General features: G+C 40.2%; 1 protein-coding gene across 4 annotated transcripts in view; it reads right to left on the reverse strand.

Annotated features, from left to right (window-relative positions):
• Nucleotides 1-450: 450 nt before the first annotated feature.
• tango2 (transport and golgi organization 2 homolog (Drosophila)) overlaps nucleotides 451-16,858 on the reverse strand; it is a 29,177-nt gene continuing 12,769 nt past the window's right edge. For 3 of the 4 annotated variants that reach the window (XM_036527354.1, XM_036527355.1, XM_036527353.1), the window contains exons 5-9: nucleotides 15,189-15,303; nucleotides 7,493-7,560; nucleotides 4,242-4,392; nucleotides 3,709-3,813; nucleotides 451-3,216 (exon numbers count right to left, since the gene is read on the reverse strand). In XM_036527354.1, the coding sequence (XP_036383247.1) occupies nucleotides 3,096-3,216; nucleotides 3,709-3,813; nucleotides 4,242-4,392; nucleotides 7,493-7,560; nucleotides 15,189-15,303 (560 nt within the window). In that variant the 3' untranslated portion in view covers nucleotides 451-3,095. The remainder of the gene's footprint in view (nucleotides 3,217-3,708; nucleotides 3,814-4,241; nucleotides 4,393-7,492; nucleotides 7,561-15,188; nucleotides 15,304-16,858) is intronic. The other variant, XM_036527357.1, reaches the window with a different exon arrangement.

The following is a 16,858-nucleotide window of genomic DNA, read 5'->3' on the forward strand; positions in this document are numbered from 1 at the left end:
GGAAAATATTCTCAATCAATTGGTTTAAACGTTTGTATAATTTCCTTTGGAAATGACTGCACAAACCTTTCCTGCTCATTGAATTAAGCTAATCTATCCTTTGTTTTGATTTCATATTGTAATTTATACAGTACATTGACAACACTCTTAAGGACAAGCCATTTCCCCAAAATGAGCCTAACACTTATGAGATCTATCTCTAGATTTCCAACAACTTAAAAATAATATGAAGTCAGCTACCATATATTCCTTTATTCTTCATCGCAGCAGTTGCCTGCAGTATGCAGTGCTGTTTATGTTTGAGAACATCATTTTGGCACAGGCTACAAACACACAGTTTGCATGTAAATATTGTATATATTTACGTACACTGCCATGCAGTGAAACAGTTAAATTACAAAATGTATTTAGTGGATTTTTTCAAGGTGATCTTTATTTATGTCACCGTTTTATGAATATCCTGATATCCCAAATAATGTGCCTGATCCTGTGGGACAGATACAGTACAAAATCAATTGTGTAACATTTGTAATGAAAAATGGAACACAAATACAGCATCAGCTAATGTGATATTAAATGGTCAGGACTACACAAGCCCAAATAATGTGGGATGACAAGACTTAAATGGCAAGGGCCTTAATTTACAGCTTGTGTCTAAAGTTAGCAAAGCCAGTGCAGGTAACCTCACTGAACAAAATTATTTATTACGCTTGGGACAACTGCAGCCGGGGCGGAATGAAGCCATGTTGGTTCAAACTGACAGATACACACAAAACTAAACAAATCATTAACCTTGACCTGCAGGGTAAAGCTACAAGTTCCCTGCAAAGCTTATCACATGAACAATATTTTCCCATGTCTGTGCTGATAATATGGGTTCTTTGAAGCAGAATGTTATTTTCTGTCACTTTGGGTGGGTGGCTGAGGGGGGTAGGGGCTAATGTTGACTCAAGTTCAAACAACAGAGTGTCCAGACTGTTATCCTTCTACTCTATATCTGGAACTTTAAAAACTGAAATTGAACAGGATGATACATCCTTGATCCGTGACACCTTGCAAATAATAATTGCAGCTGGTGGGCAAGGTCGAGCAACGAGCATGAAATATTTAATTTGTCCACTTTGTTGGAGTTGCACAGGAGTGAAATAAATGGAGATTAAAACGTCTGCTCTGAGGAGCGGACGAGGGCCAGGGGGAAATCGAACGCTCATGGAACATGAAAGTGTTCGGAAGGAGAGGGAGGGCAGCAGTGAAATTTTGGTCCCTCTTGAAGCAGGGGGCGGGAGACAGCCTCTTCTGTCTCTCTGCGCAGGTTTCAGTATTCATCACGCATCCCGTCACTTCATCAGCTCCCGTCTGAATAATATCCTGGATGATGGAGGGCTGATTGAAATGAATGCCTGAACAGGAGATCATCTTGCTCACTTGTGCCCATCTAAACATCTCTTTTGCTGTATTAACAGAGTTACAGGTGTTAGGCAGACACAATACAAATAGGCCTCGCTTATACAGGTGCATGAGCACTTACATTAACTAACCGATTAGCAATTTTGTGAGTGTGTGATTCTCTGCTATCTTGGCACACACAATGAGCATATCTGACATGATTTGCTAGCATAATTGGCATATTTTTGCATGAAAATCCATATGGATCACACTGATCATGGAATTTAACACATAACTGCTGAGAATTTTTTTCTTGCTGGTGGGGACTGACTGCAAACAGAAGACCTTTTCTTTTCTCTTTGATTCTATGGTCTGTGCAACACTTCCCAGATTTGGAGACTTGTGTGCAAGTTTAGTTTGGGAAGGAAATAGATCTGATTGATAGCAAAGCATTGTCCGCAGCCCTGCAACTATACCCGATACAAAGTACTCCAGGGTTCTCAAATCAAAGCGTTGTGTGAGAACCCCTCACTCCTGTTCTTTGACTTGTGTGGCCATTTTCACCAACTCTGCTCTGGCTGTAATGGGACGAAAGGGAAATGAAAGAGGCAGGTAATTTCTTTTGAAACAGGCTTCCCCTACAGGCATGGCAAGGCCTGGACAATGAACACTGCTGCTGCAAATTACAAATCAACCCCTTGAGGTTCACAGCAAGGCAATCAGACTCTCTGGTACACGAAAAACGAGAAAGAATCAAAAGAAGAGAAGGAAACATTCTGAGATTTATGAGTGGAAAACATCTTTCACTTATGATAAAAGCACAAGTCCACATTAATGTCGGTGTTTCGAGCAGTTTCAAGTCTCCCCAGCATAATATTATTCCACCTTCACAGGCTGAAGACAGAGGAAAAAGACCAGTGAAGAAATCAGAAATGGTTTGTCTCTAGCTCCCCTGCAAGGGCTTGAGCACAGTGATATGTTGTCCCTGAGTGACACCTACTCGCCCGGCAAGGTGACAGAACCATTGTTGTAGTTTATGTTTACTATTTACTCTGTCTTCTTTTGCCCAGAAAGGTGGACACAAAATAGGACAAAGGTCAGCAATTAAAATAATCAGTACTCTTTTATCCGTGGTACATACTGACATGCTGACTCTGTTATTCATCATTGAATTTGTTCTCCATTTGAAATGAATCAGTTCCATTACATTTGTTCTTTGGCAGTACCTGGTCAACATATATATTTTTTTAAAAAAACATTTAACAGTTTTATTTTAATTTTTAATTTACTTAAATGAAACATTACTGGATAACCTTAAAATGATCAATGCTACATGATTCCTAATCCCCCTGCTGTCAATTTAACATACAATTTCATGACAGGAACACACACAGGGCCTCCACAGCTGAGGAAGAATGACACTGGCAGTTATAACTCATGTGTGCCACACTTTTACAAACACATTTCTGCTGTGTCTATGCCCTCTTAAAACATTCTCCTGAAAAAAGACAAATTTTCAGCACTGTGGAACCACTTTTCCCAACAGTATAATCTCCCATAATATCAAATGGGGAGGGAGAAGAAAAATCCTTCATGTACATTTCAATAATGCTTCGAGCGCAGTGCTGTGAAAAGATGAAGTCATGGGTTGTGCTGGGAGTGGGGGCGTAGAAAGGCACAGAGTGGATTCCCCACAGCCCTGGCTACTTTCAGTCTGCGAGTTTGAAGTGAAAGGAACGCGTGCTCCACTGGGTGACATCGCAGTTGAGCATGTTGCGCTCAGTGAAGGTAACGTTCCCAGTCGCGTCAATGAGGATAATGGTATTGGTCCTGAAAATTAGTGAAGAAACAAAACAATCTGATTAAGCTGCACACTGGCGATGTTTGGTGTATGCCTTATTCCATTTGTGATTTACAACAAGGGAAAGTGAGACAGGTGAACTAGACATGGGACAGTTTAGGTGGGTAGATCAAAACATCTTGGGCCTCACCCAGAGGGTCTTCCAGAATTGGTTCATGTATTATTTTTGATAATAATCACTCCTGACTTCAACAGATTGCTTATACGTAGTAAATAGTGCTATTACATTTTCCATTATAAGCCTCACACTGTCAACAATCCTCCATATAAATAAAGATATGCTATGAGGTGGAAGTCTGTGATACGAGTCTGCGATATTACACAGTCGATATAATTGCAAACTGAAGCCCCTGTGTGAGGCTGTGAACTTTTTAATCCACTGGTTGTATGTGACTTGCTTCGTAATCTCAGTGCTGGTCATGGATATGTCAGGCCAATTTTTCTGTAATGTGAACTCTGACCTCGTGCCGTATCCTGGTGATCGGACACACACGGCGGACAGGGCCTGGAGCATTGACTTGCTGTACCCTTCCCCCTGGCTCTCCTGAGCTGGGTCAGGCGTTTGCCTAGAGAAATGAGAACAGCTTTTACCACTCTGTGGATGTGGAAAATTTATTTATTTTCCACCCAGGCTTGGAAAGTAAGCTGCAAAGAGAGGAGATATTAGCCCACGCAGCATATGATAATGAGGTATCGGCAATTAAACACAGAACAGAGTGTCCCTTCCACACAAATATTCTAGATAGAACAGCAGAAGTGAGCACTGTCTAAAAGCACCAAAAGCACTAAAACACCGCCATTTTGCAAAAGCAGAGAAGGAGGATTGCCAGCCTGATACCTCACATCTCCAGTGCTTATTAGTGCTGGTGAGTAAGTTTGTGGAGATACCCCTCTGTAACTCTGGCCCAGCTGATCCCACTGGTCATTACTAGCTGGGCTCAGAGAATGTGGGAAGGCAGGGCCCAGTCTGCTAGGGTGGCACGCTCGTACTCACAGCTCCTCGTTGTTGAGGATTTGCAGCAGCTCCTGCACCAGGCCCTCAGAGGGGAGGCTCCTGCTGACCACGCTGGTGAAGAGACGCTTGCCGTGCTGCAGTTTCCTCCAGGGGGTCTCCAGGAGGGAGTTGCTCAGCCCGTAGATTCCTGCTGGAGCGTGGCAGATCCATCACCACACGTGCAGCCCCCATCGTGCAGCGTAAACCGGAGAGGGATTAGAACCGTCAGATACCAAAAAAAATAAAAGCACGACCATTCGCAATACTGCATTGCTTCATCTAAGCAATATGTACCTGTGGCTGGCCTCATCTCCTTATCTCGCTGTGCCACGGGGCTTCCATTAGGCAGGCATCTATGTCAATTTCCTAAGTATGCATTTACTTTGGACTCATTCCCCCTCTTTATGATGACAATTTGGCTTGTAAGGTGGCTGATGCTGTTGGAAATTGGCTCTCTTTGTCAGTCAGGGCTGTGCATTCCCTGAGATGGGAGTCATGGGAGTGTCACAGGCTGAACAAACTGGGCCTTTAATATCAGACTGTGTACGTTTTGTCCGTTATTTTTTTGTTTTCGGAAAATTGAATTTTTTTTTTTAATGTTCGCTAACATCAAAAGAGAAGTCAAACTTTTTTTCTGACCAATGAATATCAAATACTAGAGCCAAATTTCCATTTTGTAATTCGCATGAACCAATTTGCATTTAATCCCCCTTCTGTGTACAGCCTGGAGTTCTATTGGCCATCTCCAGCCGCGTATTGAATGCACGCCCCCTTCCTCATGAAGCCACACTGGGCACAAAATGGGGAGGGAGGAGAAAGATCACATGCTTCCGAGATGTGATCAACAATCAGAGTGTGTAAAACCATTTGTTACCATGTAGTTTATTACATCTGCATACGGTGACGAGGCCATGGCAACTGTATAGTGCTGCGGAGACAAACCACAGTCTGAAAGAAGTGCATTCTGGATAAAGCATGTTGAAGAATGTCTACAATATCTAGGTTATTTTGTTTATCTTATTGACAGTGCATTTTATATTGCTATTACCGGTTTACAACGGTCACAAACAAAATGATAAAAACCGATTCCTTAATTAGGACATTATTTACCCTGAATTAGCTATTTTCATCTAAGATAGGTCAGAACTTCTGGATCGTACTCACAGAGCATTCTGTCTTCTAAATATTATCATTATTTACTTTTTTTTACAGCTGCCAGATTTCTTGTATTTCATTGATATCAGAAAAAAAAACAATAAAAAATCCCTGTTCATGAGTAAGTTTTACAGAAAACCCATACTCTCCGGTGTTTTTGAGACGGAATGCATAAAGTATAAAGCAGAAAATATAACCATTGTCTTGTTTTCCGAGCTCTGATTCAGAAATGAGAAATGAGTGGACAGAACATAGATGGCCCAATATCTCTGACAATTGAGGCTTTTGTTTTACACGCTCCAGACTGACAGGTCACCTAACTATCTCAGTTAAGAATCTCATTTCAAACTACATAAAAGTTTTGACACACCTCTCTGATGGATGGTTTGACAAATGCAGGGGGAGACTAATTCCTAATGCAAAGAGTTTATCATATTTCAGTACTGTTCTACCCCCTGCCAGGTCAGTTTGGACCAACTGGCTAAGCTGTCAAAACCATTGTTGAATGCAAAATTTATATGAGGCAAATCAAATTGTACATGTAAGACTTAATAAATAAAAGCCATGCTACAGATTTCAGCAATACTGTCTGGTGGATTTCTTTATTTAATTATTCTTTATTATTAGATGCACAACCCCATGTTCCAACAGCTAACTGTCATTTCATGTTGTGTTATAGTCAATAAAACATGAATGGCTCACTTTAGGTTTGAAGATTTAACCTCTGTAGAGCAAATGCATAATTTTGCATTTACACAGGGACATTTTTTGAAATAAAGACACCACACTGCATAATACAAAACAACTCTGCAACCTTGTACCCTGACAACACAGCAAAAGAAATGCCATATACTGTCTGAAATGTTCAGGCATGAGAAGAGACAACCCTTCATCAATGTCAAAGTGACAGTTCATGTATTAATATCATTCTTATTCAACTCAAACTACTTGAGATCTCCCCCCCTATGTGGGAATTAACATGAAGGGCTGGCACTGACATATCAAAGCATCTCTGTCACAGACATTTGTTACTGACATGTGGTAACCGGAGCACAAGGACCACATCATCTACACAGCATGAATGAAATTATGAACTATTCACTACACTGTGGAACTGTACACATCCTGTCCCCGCACTGTCGCTGTACTTACTGTATGCACTTTTGTAAGTCGCTTTGGATAAAAGCGTCTGCTAAATAAATAAATGTAAATGTAAATGAAGAATCTTTATCACACACTTTGAATTACCCCATATTGGCTGCTTTATGGCAAGGGATGTGCAAATTTTGTTACTTTTCTATGTCCTCTAAATCAGAAAGAATATACCTGACATGCTTTATGTAAAAATGCCTTTAAAAGCCATATGCATTATGTTGAAAATGTATAACTACCAAAATGGAGAACTGCTGTCTGCACTTTTTATATAACAACAAAATGGTCTAACAAAGTCGCAGAGGCCAGTTTGCTTCATTAACTTAGTCCCACATTGCAGAAATTAAAACTGGCCATGTACAATGTGAGGGCATTTATGTATCAGGCTTTTGTCAGTACAACAGCAATTTAAATGATGACCACTGAGATCAATTTCATGTGCTGCGTGTGGATGGGGCATTGGTAGAATTTGAAATTCTACCAAACATGCTGTAGGGGCAAGGTTATTGGTATCATTTGGGACCACATACATCAATTTCTACTCCTATCTTAACTACATAACAGTATTTGATGTGCATATTTAAGTACTTGTGACTTACGGTTTCATTTTATGAATGTGGGTAGTTATTTGTACGTTATTTATGAGTTCTGAAAAAATGGTGGCTGTATTAATATATAATTGCTAGTGTCCTGAAATCTCGTCAAGCTAGAACGACTCGTATAAATTGCCTCTTACAACAGCAGGGTATTTATACCCATATCAATTTGAATATGCACCATTTTCTATGTGTGCATCTGGTTCGAACTGTCCCCACCACACACCCACTTACGCATGCACAAACACGCATTAAACCACATACACGCACATTAACACAGATACACAAACTAAGAGGCACACAGCAGCTGTACAGCAGCTGACATAACAAATGAGAGACTGAACAAACCTGGTTTCAGGTGGATGGGTTCAGTGTTGCCTTTGTTTCCATAGTAACAAACTGTGTCTTCTTTAGCCCTGCAAAATAAAAAATAAAAAAACACAGTGAAGTTAAAGATCTGAGCTGCCATACCATAAGTCATTTCAATTCGCTCTTGCCTTGGCATTCTGCTGCATTTTCAAGAGGATTTTTCACGATCAATGCAGTTACCAGCGCTGGGTGCTATGACATCTTATCAAACTTTCATTAGCCGATACATTTTTAAACCTTTTACGGACAGAGGCTAATATGCACCTTTTAACACGTTTAGGATAAACAAATACATAAAAACGTCTGTCATAAAAACAGGTCTGTCTGAAGGGTATTGCATGCAGGATCATGTAAAGCAAACACCCATAATAATCACGTCAATTCATACTTAAGGCAACATCATTTTTGCTAACAGTTGTCTCCATGGCACCAGAGAAATCTTGAGATCGAAGTGAGGTATGGTGGCCCACATGGAACAAAGCTCCATTCCCTCTCTGCCCTATGCTAATTTCTCCTGGTCTCCTGTCCCTCACTCCTCAAATGTACTCACAAAACAGGAGACTGCACTTCCTTTTCGCATATTTCCCTCTGCAACTTCACTGCTTCTTTCATTCAAAGACAGCCGGTGAATAATGAGCTGTGATCTGCCATGCGCTGTAGCATTAATTACACTGGCGATTTTACTTGGTCTCTGTTGGCATTAATCAACCAGAGGACTTGAGCAAAGGCGCAAACCTGCACATGCGTCATCGCCCAGACTCCTACACCGTCTGCCGAGTCATGGGGCCAGGAGTTAAGGGTAAACAAGCTCAGAAGTTAAACGCTTTTGCCCCTGCTGGGAGGGTTAATAAGTGGAGCTAGGTATGAAATCACCATGCGGTAATTCTGCTAAGTCGGAGGCACGTTAGCGAATATCTTCTATAAATAGCCGAGGATGGAAGAACGGACTGAATTAAATTAGGTTGACATACAGGGTGCTGCTTCCTCTAAATGTTTATTCCATCCAATTAATTAAGAGCAAATTTGCCTGTCCAGGCTTGTAAATTTGTTTATGCCGAGGTAAGCAATTAAGAAGAGAAAGAATTACTACTGAGTGAATGATATCGCTCCTGCTATGAGAGAGGACTTATCCTGTGTAAACATTTTTGGGGCAGAGGAATTAAACAGGCAGCTCAGATGTTGGCACACAATTAGACTGGCCTAACAGTGGGGAAGATACATACCAGATGACAGTCAGCAGACTAATACTTCAATGTAAAGGTACTGGAGCATCTGTGTTTAACTTTTAAACAAGGGTAGAGGAATCTTTAATCTTATTTTTGTTTTTGGTCAAAGGTCAAGTTCTTCTATAACTAGATACAGAAGTTTGTGGAGGTCTCATCAAATTCTTATGATGCCATCTGCCTTGAGAGCAATAGATACAGTTTCCATTGGATCACCTTGGTGGAAATCTATCTCATAAGAAGAACAGGGTTTGAAGTTTCTGGAAATCACTCGGTGCAACTTAATTTTGAGCATTCATAATATTAGTAACATTATTAGTTTCCACAAACTAGTGTGAGACAGAGCCATTTCTGCCCCCTGCCCCACCTGTTACTTTCCACCTCCACACATGTGCCCAAGCACACACTAACTTGTGAAATGCTGTTTTGATTTACTATTCTGAGTGTAAACTTACGCATAATACAAACTGTAAGGGTGGTTTATAACACCAGTCATGAGGAGTCAGAGCAGGAATAGGGGTTCTGAAACTCGAATACATGTTTTCATATATAGGATCTGTGACAAGAATATTGGAACAACAGCAACTGAGCTAGAGGAAAATCTGACAGCAACAAAGAGCCCATAGGAGGGAGAGACATAAAGAAGAGCGAGTGGTTTGAAAAAAAGTCTTGGAAATTTTAGCAGAAAGGTAACCGGGAACCTACTAACTGCTTTAAATCCAAGTTGCCTCTTCACTCTGCTTGCTGCTCTGCCTCTTTGCTTAACATTACTTCTTGGTGCACAAACATTCAGAATTATTAATCAGTATGGCTTCTTGGGTGTTATTTGAATAAACGTCAGATGAGGAACCATGTCAACTGTGGGCAAAGGATAAAAGCCATACAACATTCTTGATTCTGATACCCAATAGCACACTACACCACCACACAATAGTTCAGGGCCACATTTCATAGTGTCCTCCAACAGTAATGAACAACAGTGTATTAAGAACAGGCTTTTAAACGTAGGCCCTGCACACAGACGGAATGCTGTCTATCATTTTGCCTCACTGCAGCATTAGGTGGGAATTCAATTAAAATGATTATGGTTTGGAAGACCGCAGGGAGGCAGAGCTGCAACTGTGAGGGAAGGACACAGCTAGATTTGTGCCCTTGCCAGAAGTGGGTAGGTCTTTCCAGTGTATATTTGCCAACAGATTTAGGCAGTCATCTCTGTCAATTTGCCCGCCTACGTATTTCCACATAATACTGTGCTATTGCCAGCTATTCCTACTGTATTTTGTCACAAGGAAGTTAAAAAAATACAGAAAGAACCTTTTCTAAGAACCAACTGTATGCTTATTAGTGGCATTGATCTTAAACCGATCTCTCTCCATTTACTTCTGATTTATAGGACAAGATAATACTTAAGACTTTTGAAAGATAATTGTCTCGATTCTGAAATATGCAAGTCATCGAGTAAAAATTTGTCTTAACTCTTAAAAGAGTACAAAAATCTATCTCAAGGAAAAAGGACACAGATGAGTTGCCCTTCACAGTTGCCAAATGGAGGAAACCTATCCCTGAACCACCCTCCAGGAAACCACGATATTGAGCGACTTCAAAATTAAACACTGAATGACAAAATGAACTTTTAATTAATCCTTTACTTGGGCAGACTGGTTTTCAGGGCCAGAGACACTGAATAATCAAATCTGAGTGGCAACCATTCAAATGAGTTCAAGAATGTTTAAATCTAATTTACTTCTTCCTTCTTTTCAGGTGAATCGTCAGTTCCTGCCAAATGCTACATTTGGTTTTTAGACCATGCTTTCAACTCCTGAAACACTGAAACATTTCTAATGGAAGAGAAAAATAGAAAATTCTGCTAGCATATGCAGTAAACCCTCACATGAATTACCATCCACACTGTACAAAAAGAAAAAAAACAACTTATAATTTATGTTACAGATTATATAAAATAGTCAAACTGAACATTTTCTGCAGATGCCAAACACTTTGATGTTGCTTGTGCATATAGAGATTTTACATATGAATTACACAAATGCTAATTATATTATATACCTGGATAGTGCAATATTAGACTTACAAGCAAATCAACATTCAAATTAAGTATTTATAGGGAGTAGAAAGAGAGAGTAGGTTTTGGAGAAAGATGACCACAGATGGAGTAACTCGGAAAGATTGTGCTGCCTCTCATTTTTAGATAAAAAGGAAAGATCTTTTCCCACTGACAATAGTTGTTAAAATTTAAACAAAGCAACAGATAAAAGTCGAAATAACAAGACCTTGTCAAACACATCTGACTCAGACAACCTATCGCTGAGGACACAGGAATGTGATGAAACTTTAAAATGCACAGCCTTCAGTCCTGGGGGACTCAACTTTGCTGGGGAAAATGCTGAAAAGTTTGCCTATGCCTCAGACTGCATTAAAATAATCTATTAATAAGAAGAACATTGGTTTAACATGTTGTATAATTAAGAGCATATATAATTCAAAAATCTTCCAGTGTAAGATTTTTAAATTCAAGCATACTGAGGCCTGCGCCGTCTCCTTCAAACAGATCTCATTTGTGTGTAATTGGATGTTTTGGCTGCATATCTGTGTTTATGTTTATTCATCTGTGTTTTTGGTGTATTTGGGAGTTGGGGGGAGGGAGGCTTTTCCTACTGCTGTTTATTACACTCATCCCTTGAATTTCACTCAAACTGTTACTCATGCTCTGGGTTAACATAAATAATATTTAAGAGTGTCTGTGCATCTTGCTTTACATCCCCAACATATCATCATTCATGTCCACTGCCTCTGAATAAATAAGAATTCCTCTAATTGTAATATAAAATTCCACTCTATTTACAAGATGGAACTATTGATTTGGAACAAAATAGCCACAATATTTCCTGAGGCTGTCTGCACACATATCATTTTTGTTTCAGTATACAGAGGAGAAACTAATAGCTCTATAATGAGGTTGTTTATTAAAAAAGGTAAACAAATAAATTGCTCTGACAGCCGCCATTTTTATCTGTTTTATTACACTAAACACAGCTCCTATCTGTCAGCATCCATACGTCTTGTCCTCAATACATGGGGCCCACAGCCCCCAGCAGACAGAGAGAAATGGAGTGATTTCAGCTCCAGATGATAGCCCTGGCTGCGGCATACATCACTGGATAAAAAGAGATTGCTTCTCTCCACTGATGTCTCAGCTGAATGTGCTGCATCTTCTTTCATTTAACTCTTCGCCATGCAATGGCCATAATTTCTTGCCTTAACGAGGTCATTTGCATTTCTAAATAGCTTTCAACTAGTAAACTCCAGCCCGCTGAGATCTGGTGTACATACATAAATCCGCAGTGGGCTGCAACAGTCAGTGAAAAATGCTGTAGGTGTGAGGAAGCAACACCCGGACACAGAGGAGGACAGGATACTTGCACACTACTGCTCTACCTTGAAACCTTAGTGCAGGGATGTGATTTCAGGATCAAGACCCAGACAGACTGCTGACAAGAAGTGAGTAAGCAGCTGGTTTGGAACTCCCAACCTCTTAACAAGAACTGACTTGTAGCTAGTTGCCATGACAATGATGGAAATGATATCCACCCTTAATGCAGGTTATTCTAGCATTCTAGTAAAAGTATGACATATTTTTTATGCTTTCACTCCTTTTTACAACCTGTTTTTCACAAACGCTAATTACCTATTAATTTCATTTCATTGTGTCGACCTCTGTACTGTCCCAGGAGTGCTGGCAGAAGGGAACAGACCTGCATGCCCACACCGATTATTTTTCAAACTACAATTCCCACAGTGAAGGTAACAGCAATTAGAATACAAGCGTGTCTCCACTGACACATCAAAGTGACTCACAGGTCCCTGATGAGTCTGATGGTGCCTCAGAGAAGTGAAACGAAGGGACTCTGCTGACAATCCCAGCCCTATCCTGGTAGAACAAATTTAGAGGACTTCTTGTCATGTTTACTTTATTAGCGCACATTTTAGTGCAAATTTATTCTGTCGCTGTAGACTCCTGGTCATTGTAGGCTAATAGCAAGGGCTGTGCTCAGTGGATGTGCCTTAGTTGGTTGAGCCCATCGGGAGCCGATGTATTGATTACAGCAATTCAAACCTAGTATGATTCAATCACTTGAAAAGTTTTTGGGACATTTTTAAAAGGGTCCTTTCTAATCTACTAAAATAAAAATAAAATATAATAATGAACACTGCTGATATTCTGTCCAAGTCCAACATAATTTATTGCAAGGACATGTACTGTGGTTCTCAGACAAGACAGCATTAACACTGAAAGATATCAAAGTTAGTTCAGACATTTCATTAAAAAGGAAACCTTTTTAAAAACTGACTGCAGTGTATCTTTCAGAAAATCCCCACGCTTTAACAAGCTCCTTAAAAAAGCAGTCTGGTAAAAATGCAGACAGGTTTTCCCGCTGAATTCTAATGAGGTGTTTTTTTTCTTTCAGAAATGCCTCCAATGGGGAGAACAGAGCTGAAACCAATGCTTTTATTTTGGCTCAGGAACTCCAGAGAACAAACACCTTGCCTCATGACCTTACCTCATCTAGATCAAGCTCCACATGGGACACAAATAAAAACAAACACATTGCTAAAGAAAACGACTTATCCTTGCTTGCTAAAAGACAACATCTGCAAGGACTATGTGAAAATACTACAAAGGGTATACTTCTGCCAATTAACCAAGGTGGGCTAAAACACTTATAGAGCTAATGAACACTTTGCTCCATATCAAAATTTGTCACAGTGCCACAAAGATGTACTGTTTAGTAATGCCAAAATGTTGCACTGTAAATATTCCATACAGCAAATATTAGCCTGTCCCACTGACATCAGTGTCATGACACAGCTGATTTAAAAGCTTTATAGTGTGAATGTTTAGCCAATGACAATTCCTGCTTAGATTTTACGTGAGGTAAGTTACTGCTTACTGTCCCATCAGTCACACATGATGGGGAAAGGCAGAAAGGGGAGAAATGCAGCTTACTCAAACTATTAGCCATACTGTGCTGCAAACAAATATGCAGAGACATCAACAGGGGTAGCTAGCAATCACTGAAGTGAATGAGTAGACAGCATATTTATTGTGCCACCTCTAAAAGACAAGAATTGACTGAGTAATAATTGCTTTGAGAATTTTGTCAATTTAGTGGGAACTACTTCCATTACCTACATTTCACTGTTGTCATCAAGCTACCCTGGTTTTGCCATTGTGATAACTACATATTCATTTTAGCCAAATGCCATCAATTTTATCAATATTCTGCTGAGTAGGTAACTGCTGGCTGCGTGGAGTGGAGAGCAGCGGCAGGGTTGCTTAGTTGGGCAGGAATGTCCTGCTACTCTCACTTGTAAAGTCACTCATGCTCTTCGTCAGGTGTGGTTGCTACAGTATAATGCGCATGTGCGTGTGCCCAGCTATCCTTATTCCTTTTCTCACAATATGAAATTATTGGCTAGGCTTTCATAAAAAAAAAAAAAAGAAAATATTATTTCCTATTCTTCTGGATTCCAACAGTGTTTTTGTGGGGTTGAGTTTCGAAACAAAACTCAGGGCTAATTCTTCCAAGCATAGCTGGCTAAATCAAAGTAAAGCAGCTAGCCACAGCAGCTAATTACAGTGTTTCAAACCTACTAAGATAAAGACTTTATGAGGAATAATTCTGGTTTTATTTTTCCACACAAAATATAGAAATAAAATGGCATGCTTTCCTAAACTACTGCTAGCTAGCTACATCTGCAATGAATGAGTAGCCAGTATCACATAGCCATTAGCAGCTAGCTTGCCACAACAAGTCCCTGCATTTCATTGTTAAGTAGCTAATTAAAAATAGCTTGCTATTTAATACAGTAGCTACTGCAGCAGCTGCTATCACCATCAACAGCTGTGTAGCTAACCAGTGCCTAACACCATAGATAACTAGCTGGTTAGCAAGCTACCCCCTCTGCTCTATCAAATATCCAGTAAGCCATATCAAACACTAGCTCCTTGGTAAAATTGCTATCACTAAGTAATAAAGTTATGGCAAGAAGTATATTCATTTTTATTTCCGCTTGCATATGAGACGAATTAAGGATGCAGCAGTGCAAGGAGGCCATTGGCACAGTAATCTGTAAAATGCTTCTCAATTTAATGTGGCTGCCAAATAAGTAACAAACATTAAGCCTTGGACCGTGACAGTCATCATATCATGGGTAAGCAATGCCCAAAGACTGAACTATGAATGTCTGCATTATATACAGTAGACTTACCCAAAATTTGCAAGTATTTCCAGGCTGAGAAGAAAGTATTTTATGTTATGTGTCAGGTCTGTTGGGCAGGCTACACCAATCTTAGGTTGCTCTTGTTCCTTTTTTCCTTTCATGCTAAAACCCAGTCTATCGCTTTGCCAGTGTGACACCGATCACTCACTCACTTGAACTCCGCTGTTATCAGGTTGAATCCGTTGTACAGGTGCCCCTCTGATGATACCTTCCTCAGGTAGGAGTAGCTGTCCATATTATCGGTCAAGAAGTTTGAGACCAAAAACCCTATGAAACACAGAATAAAAAAATAGCTTTTACATCGCTGATAGCATTCACAGCCCCCCAGATGTGTGAGATAAAACACTGTTTGTGTGCTATTCACGCTAATAAAGTAAAAATGACAAGAGGATTCTTTCCTAGGAAAGAATATACAACACCAGGGTGCTAAAAGAAGAGAACTCACATTCAGCCCAGCTCCCTGCTCTCACTCCAAGTGTGCTCATCATGCGTATATCACAATCAATGCTGCTCAGCAATCAGCCTACCAAATCATTAAAGCCATTAGGGGGGAACATTATCTGAGCTAATTTTTAAAGACTGCGATAATTCTTGAGCCATTGACGTCCTCTCCCTGGCAGTGAAACCTTAATCGCCTGCTTTCCCATTTGTACCCTTTGTTGCTATGCGAGGCTTCCAGGCGGACAGTCAATAGATTTCCAGGATGTTTAGCAATTTGGGGGGGGGGTCGTGGTGGGCACTTGCATTATCATAGCAACGTCTGTTAAGGCAAACATCTCAAAAGCTGCCTTTAAGAAAACAAATGCATGAATTTACAAGCCGCCATTATACAAAGCAAGATTTTACTAGAGGGTATTCACATCTGCGGCAGGCAGCTGCACAGTGACTGGAGAGGTGATTTACTGGAGCAGACACACAGATGTGTCCAGGGAGGCAAACTCCAAGGCATCTGCACTCATTTTTTCTGACTGCTGTCACATGACATGTATAAACAAACCAGTCCCTTGACTGCAGTTAATGTGTCTGCTCGATCAACCTTGGTCACAGTGGACCGGATTCCACTCTAACCTCTATGACACAACCATCATTTTAAATTTTCTGATCTGTGTTTTGCAGTCTGTTGTATGCCATTCCATTTTAATGTAATGCACAGTGTTACCAATTGCAAGTAAGGTCTGCAATCAGTAAACAGGTGACTTTAGGTCTTTTTAAAACATTGCAGCATAACAGATGTGTACATTTGTTCTAGCTTTTTAGAGCGGAATAGATGTGGAATGAAAAATATATTTTCTGCCTGTTACATAGTGGTATTATACACAGATTAGACATACACTGTTACAGCAACATGGATATCCACAAGTAATGCTTTACTATTAATTTTTAACAATGGTGTATGCCATTCACTGACTACATAATTGTCATGTGCCTTTTGTAATTGATGTGCAAGGTCCTCCCGCAGAAGTGTTCACACCCTAATGTAGCAAAAGTGATGTTTGTAATATCTTGGTCTGAAAATGATCATTTCTCTCTGCAGACAGAGAGGTAGAAGAATTTTTCTCCATTTTCTGTGTGTGCTCAAGCAAAGTGTCATAAAACTAAGACCATCCTCCGCACAGCTCACTTTTTGAGGTGTAAAAGCTGGTAATTGGTTGCCATCTGATTCATGCTGGTATTATTTCACAACTTTTATAAGACATCTCCAGGAGAGATTCTGGAAGACTGGAGAGATTTGCAGGCTTTTTCTGAATATCACTGCTCTTTATCTTTGTTCTACCACAGGACCCAGCCCTCATGAGACGGTGAGAGTTTCCTCAGTCTCCTG

The sequence above is a fragment of the Megalops cyprinoides genome, chromosome 4 (assembly GCF_013368585.1).
Source record: "Megalops cyprinoides isolate fMegCyp1 chromosome 4, fMegCyp1.pri, whole genome shotgun sequence".
Lineage (NCBI taxonomy): Eukaryota > Metazoa > Chordata > Actinopteri > Elopiformes > Megalopidae > Megalops > Megalops cyprinoides.